General features: G+C 42.1%; 1 protein-coding gene across 4 annotated transcripts in view; it reads left to right on the forward strand.

Annotated features, from left to right (window-relative positions):
* Positions 1 to 2221, forward strand: part of ARHGAP8 (Rho GTPase activating protein 8) — a 77246-nt gene extending 75025 nt beyond the window's left edge. For 3 of the 4 annotated variants that reach the window (XM_048933961.1, XM_048933962.1, XM_048933963.1), the window contains exon 13: positions 1149 to 2221. In XM_048933961.1, the coding sequence (XP_048789918.1) occupies positions 1149 to 1346 (198 nt within the window). In that variant the 3' untranslated portion in view covers positions 1347 to 2221. The remainder of the gene's footprint in view (positions 1 to 1148) is intronic. The other variant, XM_048933960.1, reaches the window with a different exon arrangement.
* Positions 2222 to 11138: the final 8917 nt, after the last annotated feature.

Raw genomic sequence — 11138 nt, forward strand, 5'->3', positions numbered from 1 at the left:
CTGCTTGCTAGGAGTCCTCTCAGTCTGTACCTATATCTGGGATTGCCTTGATCCAAGTGCAACACCTTGCAATTGGCCTTGTTAAATCTTAATAGATTCTTGTGTGCCTGCTTTTTGTACATGTCCAGCTCCCTTTGGATGATATCCCTCCCTTTCATTGTGTCATTGTGTCAACTGTACTACTCAGCTTGTTGTCATCAGCAAATTTGCAGAGGGTACCCTTGATCCCACTGTCTATGTCATTGATAAAGATGCTGAAGAGCACTTGTCCCAAGACAGATCCCTGGAGGACACCACTCATGACTGGCTTCTGCCTAGGTACAGAGCCATTGACAACAACCTTCTGGCTATGACCACTCAACCAATTCTTATCCACCTAATAATCAAGGAGGATGTCAGGAGGAATGTCAGGAAGAATAAAAGCACATTCAAATTGCTGACTGTTTACAGTAACAGGGAACTTATCACCCAGATCGTAGATACCAACCACACAGTGCAGGAGAGGCAAAACATGCACAAATGCCCTGACAACTTTATACAGAAAATAAAATTATTTCTGCTGCCCACTTTAGAGTTCAAGTCTACAGATATGTTTAGGGCACATCACCTAGATAGAGAGCAGAGTTCAGTGCTGCATGTCTTCTCTACAATCCGTTTTCACCTCCATTGCATCAGGGAAACTGGGGAGATGTGGAGGTACTTAGAAGTGAAAGTCATGCATCAGTGGGAAAAAAAATAAAATATTTCTAAATCCTTGCAAACAGTTTTAGAATTCTGGAGTTTTATTCTGTAAAGGACATAGCACAGGCAGATGGAGTAGCTGTTTCTGCCATCCTGCCCTCTAGCAGAAATAACAACATATTCCATATAGAAAACCCAACACAATTAATTTTCCTAGCAAAAGGAATCAGTGCAGGCTTTTTGCTTGACTTACTGACATCTTTTCTTGTACTTGAGGGATGCAGACCCTGGTGGCCCCATTACCTCTCAGCTGCATGGTCAGTCCTCAGGCAGTTAGGAAGCCAGTGATGTACCTGTCGTTAGCAACTATGTTCATCGTTGGCTCATTCTTGATATGGTAGGCTCTTTTGTCTCTCAGTCACAGTGTGTGTGCCTGCAATGTACTAGTTTGTGTTTTTATTTTTCAGGTTTCACAGGAGAGCATATATAATAGAATGACAGCATCCAGCTTGGCCTGTGTCTTTGGCTTGAATTTGATCTGGCCATCTAAAGGAACAGCCTCTCTGAGTGCTCTGGTGCCTCTGAATCTCTTCACTGAACTACTAATAGATTTCTACATGAATATATTCAACTCCCGAACAGTGCCTGGTGAGATCTTACCTTAATGCTCCCAGAAAGGGAGGTGAAGTTTGTCTGCCTGAAGGGAAGGTCTGAGCATCTCAACTGCCAGAGCAGTTCCTACAAACGACATTTTCAGTTCTATATCTTTCCAGGAATAGTGAGGGAAGTACTCTATTGCAGATATTCTCCTCTCATAAGAGAACCATGTACAGGTTAAATATGAGAAGTTACAGTGAAACCCCTTATTCAACTTCAGCAGTTCTGATACATTAAAACAAACAAACAAACAAACAAACCAATTGTGACAGTAGGTGATGCTGTTATTTGTGTAAGGATCTGAGCACCTCACTATGTGACATTATTTACTGGGATCATGCGGAACTTCATTCTGGACCACTCCTGTCTGTACAGTTTTCTATTATTAATATTATTATTTGAATACAAGTTTGTTAGAGATTTCTGTAATAACTTAATAAAGATGGAATTGATTTTTAAGATACCAAAATTTCTAGAACTACTTTTCTCTATATTTAAGTGTCTTGTTTTTCGCAGGAATACTCCCAATGTTTGGGCTGCTTGCTTCTGCAGTTTAAGTTAATGGAAATTTGTTCTTCACATTGATTTCTCTACAAAGCAATAACAACAGCAACTTGGGTAACATACCTAATGCCAATTGAATGCCTTTAAAGTCTGTTCTTAGTCTCAATGTGAATAATTAGCTAACAAAAAGGCAGTGTTTCCTTTCTAACAGTGCCATTAATATTGCTTGTATTTTATGAACTCTAAAACACTACTCTTTCATTGTTGGTTAGTAGTGGATTGGTGTAATGAAGTTATCATCATATCTGCCTGCAAAGCAAAAGCAAATTAACCAATGCTATGAAAAAGGCAAACAGTATTTTCCTTAAGATTCAGATCTTCCTACTTCTGTATAGAACTACAGAAATAGTGGGACTTCAATAAAACTAATTGTCTCTGGAGAACAATTTAGCCATCCCCTTCTCTGCAAACACAAAGCCTGTCTTTATCCTGAAGGTTCTAGTTGCTAGCTGAGGGTTTGGCCATCCTCTCAACCGTTACGAGTTGCCTCCCTGTGTAGCAGATGCAACAAGACCTTATTACACTGGGTGAAGATTATTTGTTCTTGTCAGAAATTTGGGGAAATAACCAAGCATCCAGAAGGCTGTGGCATGCTGGATCTGCCAGGCCTTCTTCTGTTCAGTGGGTGTCATCTATAGCATTAGACAATTATTAAAAACTGAAAAATACACAGGCTTTAGAACAAGATGTGAGGGCTAAATTTCACATCGCATTTGTGTATTTTCCCATGTCCTCAAGTGCTCTCAAAGGCAATTTTTTGGGGTTTTGAATATCTGTGAGTAATAACCACGCATGACTCTACTTAAATCTAAAATACTGCGCCATACAAGAATAATTAACATGTATTCATGCTTGTTGCACTTCAGCCAGAGAATATTGCAAAGGACAGAACTACCTTGAGTTTTGTATCACAACTAATCTCTGTTTTATACCTGAGTTATCAGTGACAGCATCATAGCTTGTATTATGGAAAAGAGACACAGTTCTGCTTGGTGCTGTACAATGGCTTGGCAGCACAGCTCTGTGAACAAGCAGTGTGTTCTTACCGAGGAGGAATTTGGCCTTGAACCAGTGACTGAGGCCTAGAATCAACAAAGCTTCAGCATTTTGCCACTCTCTGACCTTGGTAAAAATACATATGTGCAACACATTATTTTGCTGTTTGTAAAAGGAGGTAAAACTTGGCATTAGAAAAGTGCTTTGGGATGAAATGCTGATAAACACCATAAAATGGTTATTTCCCATGTTCTCTTTCAAAATTCCAGCAATATCAAATGTCATTTTGAATGTAGCAGTCTTCATGTTATGCTGCGTTACATGAATGTATGTACTGGATAGTTTTAACACACCCCGTGGTATGAAATCCTGAGGTCCTGGAAGCCAGCTTTGCTTGGTGGGAAAGATGGGTGCACCTCATAGACATAATTCTCCAATTTACCCTAGGTGGGGAAAGAGCAGAGGCTGTGAGCAGTGAACATCCCTTCAGAAAATCTGCCTGCCTGCAGACATGCTAAGTGATAGCACCAGAGTCACCTCCTGGGTATTGGCCCCACACGTGCCAAACTGTCAGTCCTTCTTCGGGCAGTTTGTAAACCACCATTTCCTAGCAATTTGTGGTTCCTCTCATTTACCAAACAAATAGCAAAGCTGCGATTTCTCATTTTAAGGTTCCTTCTTTCTTTAAAGAACGGATAACATCTGTTATCCCGTGGTGTAGGTAACTTGGTGCTGCTCAGGAAAAATAGAAGCCATAGCAGTGGTGGAGCAAAGTAGAGCCAGGGGACAGGGTGCCCCTGCTTCACAATCACCTTCTTGCCTCCCTGGCAGGCAGCAGTGAGAAGAAACGAGTATGGCAGTGGCTTCCACCCTGCCAGCTTGTCCATCCAGAGGAGGAACTTTTCCAAATCAAGTACCAAACCCTCCCAATGGGGCCCCAACTCCATCCCTCCAAGCCCAAAGGAAATGGCAATATCCTTCGTCTGCTGCAGAAGCCCCCAGTCTCTGTCCTGAGAGCCAGATATAACTACAACATTAAATCAGCTCTCATGAATTATTCAGCAGGGTTTGGAGTGAAATTCATGTTAGAGAAATATATGTTTCAAATTTCCTGACTCTAAGAGGAGTCCTGGAGGTGTCCCCTGCAGTTACTTTGATAACAGTTTCTCTTTACAAATGATAATTGCACGATTCGAGGTTTTGTACTGTGTGGCCTTCTGAACTCTTCTCTCATATCAAAGAACAATTTTCAGATCATTTCCATAGCAAAAAGGAAGTGATTATGGAGATAATCTGTTGGAAACACACACGCTAGATTTCAGCTTAAAACAATAAAATGCAGTCATGGAATGAGAAATCAAGTGTTACCTAGCTGACAATATACAGAAAATAAATTGCCGAAGCATTTTAGTTTAGTGAGCTGTTAGGAGCTGAAAATTGGTCCCAAGATTAGTCTGATTATCATGGTGCCTTTAGCAATGAGCACTGAAGGGGGAAGGGTGTACTTTTCTATCCTGGATCTATAAAGAAGTGTAGCAAGATTGAACAATATGTCGTTAACCAGGGGTGTCCTTAGGTTCTTACAAAAAACTTCTGTACATAAATATCCCTGACATGTGTGCAAATGATCTGCAAGTGCACACTGCACTCTGTGAGCATCAGAGAACCTCTCGGAGCCTTGCAACCATGAACATACTCATCCAGTCATGATCATATTGATAATAGACAAGCCCAATATTTTGTTAATGTCAAATCTGTGCTTAATTAAGAGAGCCAGTTGAATTTACAGTGGGATTGAAGGTGTAATCATCCCCTTTTATTGCCTGAATAGTTTGTCTTCATTACCCTGGCAGATGTGTCACTTTTCAAATGGCAACAGCGATGCTGGAGGGAGAAATCAGAGTTACCTGTGATTTCTTAAATCAGAAGCTCATGTTCAGTGGAAGATCTACAGGAAGCTCACATACCTGTCCTTGCTCTATTCATTTCCAAATATTTTTACCCACGAAACAGAAGATAAAAGCTGATGCATCTGGCTTTATGTAGCTGCATCTCCACTGAAGATGTGTAAGAGTCACATGTGTCCAATTAAATGTGAGGCTGGCATACGAAAGTTGGCATTCTGCCTTTCCCACTGGAGTAATACTCACTGTCACCATCAGAGGGGTTTGATTTCTGTCTTTATCTGCGCACACGCAGGAAGACTGCTTCAGTTTATTGCACCTAATTTATCAAAACATTCCAATGTCTTTCAGCATCATATAAGAAGAGTCGGGGATCTAAAACTGGGGTGCCACAAATGTTCCCTTCTTGCTCTCAAACTGGAAAGCCTGTGAAAGCATTCCACTCACCAAGGAGATTTCTTAGGTCTTTGGTGCCTTCAACAACGAATTGTCCTGGAGACAAAGAACTAAACTTCCAAATACAACCAGAGACTATAACCTTTTCCATAATGGTCCTGTTGGCATTTCCCAGAATTGTCACATTGTGGAAAGAGTCGTGGTTTGCCTCTCAGAGGTGGAGATGCACAAACCCATGGTGTAAACGGCACGTAAGTTCTCCTACCTCCTACTCCTAACTGGGATCTGTTGTCTTTAGCATTGGGAAAGCCACGGTAATTGCACATAGAATTGCCCAGACTCCTACCCACCCCAGTTCCTCTCCAGAACAACTGGCAGAAGTTCTGTCACAAAAATAATGAACTGATGGAAAAAAAATAAAAAATGCCAACTCAACAAAGATAAAACCAACTCAACAGAAAGAAAGGCAGTTTTTCTTCCAAGGCTTATTTTTTGTGCATTGCTACTTTCCATCACCATCTCTTTTGGGATAGCATCACTTGGCTGTGCACAGTGTTGCAGTCACTGTTCAGAAGCAAGGAGGGAGCTCTCTGGATCCAGGAGAGATGGCACACACAGTTGAGTGAGCATTAAAGCTAAGTACTTTTGTGGTCCTGATTTCTCCATGGTGTAATTATCTTATGGAAACTGCCTTAATGACTGTTGGTCTGCCTGCTGTCCTCACAGCATGAGTCACAGGGTGAGGATTTGTGCCTACAGTTTGCAGTGCCTAGGTCTGCTACCTGACCTGAATGCTTAGGTGGCAAAGCTGCTTCTTCTGCCAAAGGGAAGTGAACCCCTCAGAAACCGAGCCCCATGTGCCAGCCAGTTTGTTTTATTCTGCTTCAGGCCCCAAACTGACACATTTTAAGCTACTGTTTGCCCAAACACCAACATCAACCTTCTCAAACCTAATTAGAAATCAGGATTTCTGGTTTTTCTTTCTATTACATGGACTGGGCTCTCCAGTGATGATTTTTTCACTTCCCCGTTTAATCACCCAAGAAAGCACTTTACAGCCCATAACTTCTGCCATGAAAATTATCCACTTAATTAATGAGACAATAAAAAGCGATTGTAAAACACAGCAAACTGTATCATCTTTAATTTCTGAACTGAATTTCTGATACACTCATATAAGAGTCTTTAGCGGGTGGGTGTTTGTCACTTCACCTGACCCAGAAATGTAGAAATAATACCATTAATTAATGTTCTATTTGAAGAGCTTCCAAAGATCCCACATTCTCTTTAACTTCACCTGCCAAAGTTGTCTTCTTTTTTGTAATATTTTTCCCATTCCTTGAAGCTGCATCCGTCTCCTTATTCCCATTTCTGTCCATCATCAGTCTGTGGAAGTAGTCTACGTATATTGGATGTCATTCTTTACCCCCATGTATGTGGTCTTTGTTGTGTTTTTGTGAACACAAAAGCCATCTGGGGAATAGTTAGAGTCATCTGTCTCAGTACAGGAGCTCCCCCAGCTAACTGGGATATCAAACAGCCCCAGCCAGCACCCCCAAGAAGCCTTCACATGGTCTCTTCTACACAAAGTGCTTGATTGCTGCCACAGAACAAATATACAAAACATATATGGAACATCACAAACCACATCCACCTTTGCAGAAGGATTGAAGGACTTAATGTCTAATGGCTGATGTCATTGTGCAACCTCTCTCAATTATTTTTCTAGAGTCTTGGAAATCTGGAGAGGTCCCAATCAACTGGAAGCTGGCCAAAGTTCCAATTTTCAGGAAGGAAAATAAGATACTGGTAATTACAGGCCTGTCAGTCTCATTTCAGTGCCTGGCAAAATTATGGAGATGGTTTTTCTGGGAGCTACTGAAAAATGCATGAAAGACAATGCAGTTATTGGTCACAGCCAACATGAGTTTGTGAGAGGAAAGTCCTCTTTAAAGAAGAGCAAAGAAAGCTGGTAAATGGATTAGAAAACCAGCCTTCTGAAGAGTGGCTGAGGGAAATGTACTTTTTGGTCTGGAGAAGAGGCTGAGAGGAGAACTCACTCGCTATCTGTCTGTCTGAAAGGAGGCTTCAGCAAGGAGGTTGTTAGTCTATTTTCTTAAGCAACAAGTGATAGGACATGATGAAGTAGTCTCAAGTCTGGCCGGGGAAGGTTTAGGTTGGACATTAGGAAGAATTCATTCACAGAGAAAATGATCAAGCATTGGAATGGGCTGCCCAGGAAAGTGATGGAGTCTCCATTCCTGGTCCTATTCAAGAGATGTGCGGAAGCGGCTCTGAGGGACTTAGTTTATTGACTGGAGTCAGTAAATCAGATTGATGATTGGACTTGGTGATCTGGAAGGTCTTTTCCAACCTAAATGATTCCATGACTCTATGATGTCTGAATAAAATCTTTTTACTCTGGCTTGTGGTTGAACTCTGGGCAGTGTTACAGAAGAAAGCTCGTGAGCAGCCCAGATGGGGAAGTAAAAGAAGGCCTCAGCACAAGAACAAAATGAATTTGTTCCATTTCAAAATAAATTTAGATTCAGGAAGATAACATCTCTGTCTTCTGCACCAAAAGAGATTTTACAAAATAATGTAAATGAGAGAATGAAAATAATCAGAATCTTTGTAGCTCTCACTCACCCACCATGGCACTCAGCGTGCTCCTGCCAGAAGGGCAATAAACACCCCAATCTGTGAGTGTCACAGTATCTCAACTTCTCAGTATAATTACTACCTGAAAGTTAATAGGCCCCTACTCCCTGCTTGACAGTATTTTAGCAGTCAAGCGTGCCTGGTGTCCACAGCCATCACTGGGCCTGGAAGTGCAAGCTGGGAGAATGAGTGGTGGAAGGCTGCTGCAGAGACAATGCAGATTTCCTATAGGAAGCAGCTGTACTACAGAAGATAGTGCTGTAATAGAGATGGAAGCACCTGGAGATTATGCCTGTCGTACACCTTGTGCTTCATGATCGCTGTGTTGTGGGGTGGGGAAATTTGGGATTAAACATGATCTGTACAGAACTAGTTCAATAATAATGCATTAAATTCTTCATATTTCTGGTGTTCAAACTCAATCACTGGACTGAGTGCACAGATAAACGTAAGTGCATTTCCCTCACAGCGGAAACCAAAGATAGAGTCTAGTATCTCCAAATACGAGAATTTACCAGGTTTTATTCTGTTGTGACAGGGCAACAGGAAATGGTTTCAAACAAAAGACAGGAGAGACTTAGATTAGATATTAGGAAAATGTTTTTTATGATAAGTAGTGATGCACTGGCACAGGTTGTCCAGAGAGGTGGTGGAGTCCCCATCCCTGGCGATGCTCAAGGTCAAGTTGGACAGGGCTCTGAGTGATCTGATCTAGCTGTAGATGTCCCTGTTCATTGCAGGGCAGTTGGACTACATGACCTTTAAGAATCCCTTTCCAAGTCAAACTATTCTATGATTCTATGTATGAGTGGGCTAATGTGGCATTAGGTGTGACAAGCTCTTCATAAGCTCACCTCGTATCACACCTGATTGGATCGTGCCACTTAGGGTCCCAAAGTTGTAAAGGAAAGTCACAGTTGAGCTAACAGCACGCAGCAGAATATATCCCACCCGCTTTCAGATACCCACACCTCCGGATGCCTCTGTGCACACGGTCATTGCCAAGTAAAAATCAACAGCTGCCTGGATTTTCATGAGTGAATGACCAACTTACCATGTGGTGGTCCCAGAACACCCCACTGATGGTCTTCACAGCAGGCATTGCCAGCATCCTCCTTGTGAGACAGGTCTTGATCTTTATACCAGGCATTTCATCTGTGCCTAATCCTCTTTGATCCATTCCCAAGTAAGGCTGGCTCATAAGTTAGTATCAACACATTGGTACGTTCCATTCACACGTTTTCCTTCACCCAAGATTTTGACAAGCATTTTATTTGCCAGACTTCCTCCTCCTTGTTGTAAAGAGAGAAGTTAAAAAGATGACCGAAATACTGAGAAATCACATAGTAAAGAATCAAATTCATAATTTAAAAAAAATTGTATTCCCTTTGTGGTCAGATCTTCTCCAGCTGCGCTATCAGAAGTGAGTTATCAAAGCCAACTATCATTAGTTTTTATTTCAGAGTGACTTCAGAAGGCCACTGCAGTGTTGATCACAGCCTGACAACCATCTCCTCTCCACAGCAAAATAACCACTAACCTGACTGGGCCCCTCAGACCAAAGCAAAACCTCAAGGTATCCCCTTTATGAGCTTTTTTAGAGTAGGGAGAAAGAAAAAGCACAGTGGGAACGTGTCTCATTTTCTCATTTTTAGTCTTTTTCTTCCTCCAGATGTATTTAGTTGAAATGATTTTTTTTCTTCTTTTTTCTTTTTTATTCCTCTTTTTTTTTTCTTTGTAAATAAGAAGGGCACAGGATAGGTACCACAACGCAGAGGCTGAGTTTACTGCCAGCAGGAAAAGAAGACTGATAGGAAAGGGCTGCAAAGCCACACACATCGAGTCATCCAAAACAGCAGAGAGCTCTGGGAACAGACATAAAGTCTGAGCTGCTCTTAACTCTTGTTACACAGCTGGTTGAATTCCAGCTATGGCCACAGTGAACACACTTCTCTGTCTGCACTGGGAGCTTCAGCTTTGCAGGGGGTAGGGGGTTCCGTAGGGTTAATGCAAATCAGAGAGCACCCTATCACGCCTCCAAGGGCAACGACATCTGGCTGGCTGGGTGTGAGAGCAAAGCACACAGAGTGAAATTAAAAGCTCTTGTTTGTCTTCTTGTTTCACTGTTATTTCAATTCTGTGCAGTTTCAATGGTCTTTGCTGTTGGACATCGCCAAATGATTCCACAGGTGATAGTGGTGGAGTACCTTTGCTAGCCGGCTGTGGGACCCTTTCAGTTCATTTTTTGCAGACATGAAGCAATCAAAAAAGAGGAGAAAAGTGTAAAACAAAGCCAGTGGCTCAACACATTTATTTATAAGGCAATCTCAAACAACGAGAAAATTTCTGTAAGTTACACACGTGCATTTCAAACAACACTAAATTCAAGTCAGGCCTTTGTTGTTCTGTTTGTTGCCACCACCCGTGTGTTTGTTTTCTTTTAGCACAGATAAAGCAATAAAATGTCCCTAACCAAACGAAGCAGGAGTGGCTCCAGCAGGGAGATGGAGCCAACAGACGTGCAACATATGGGGATTTGCAGCCGCCAGGTGAAGGATGCTCAGTCCTGTATCAGGCTGTGGCACAGCCCTTTCTTCTCAAGCAGACACAGCTTAAGCTGCGGCCTTGGGTTTCAGTACTTCAGTGCGCATAGGCAGAGGGAGGGTCAGATGTAATTCTTGATGATCCGTTGGGCTCACTGGTGAAATGATTGCTGCAGAACTCCTCAAATGAAAAGTAACAAAATCACGTGCGGCACTAATTTTCAGGGCAGTGCCTTGGCCACGATTTCAGCCCAGCATCCTGGCAGGCAACAGCAGCATGAGAACAAATGAGACAGCACTGTCTCCACACAGAGTGGATGAAGCACCAGCTTCATGTCAAAGCTCACAGCTCAGCAGATTGCTTCATCAATGGCAACCGGACTGCTGGCAGCAGTCAGTCCTTTCCCTGTGTGGATATTGAAGGGAAAAGGCTATTGCCACAGCTCCATCCTGGAGATGAAATGCAAAAGTAAATTAAAATTTCTGTGGTAAATGCTTAATGAGCAAGGCTGATAATCAAAGGTTGGGGTGTAGCATTTCTGCTGCGTTTAAACGACACGGAAGTTATCTGCAAGGCGCCATACAAATGCAAACAACAACTTCAAAGAGCAGTGGCAGCTTTTTGCTTTCTTCTCCCTGGCTAGCATCACTACATGCCTGTGTACGCTTTGTAGTACTTTTTTCCATCTTGACAATTTAATTTTTTGTTTGCTTTTTTAAAGGAGAAGAAAAAAGA

The sequence above is a fragment of the Lagopus muta genome, chromosome 1, assembly GCF_023343835.1.
Source record: "Lagopus muta isolate bLagMut1 chromosome 1, bLagMut1 primary, whole genome shotgun sequence".
NCBI lineage: Eukaryota > Metazoa > Chordata > Aves > Galliformes > Phasianidae > Lagopus > Lagopus muta.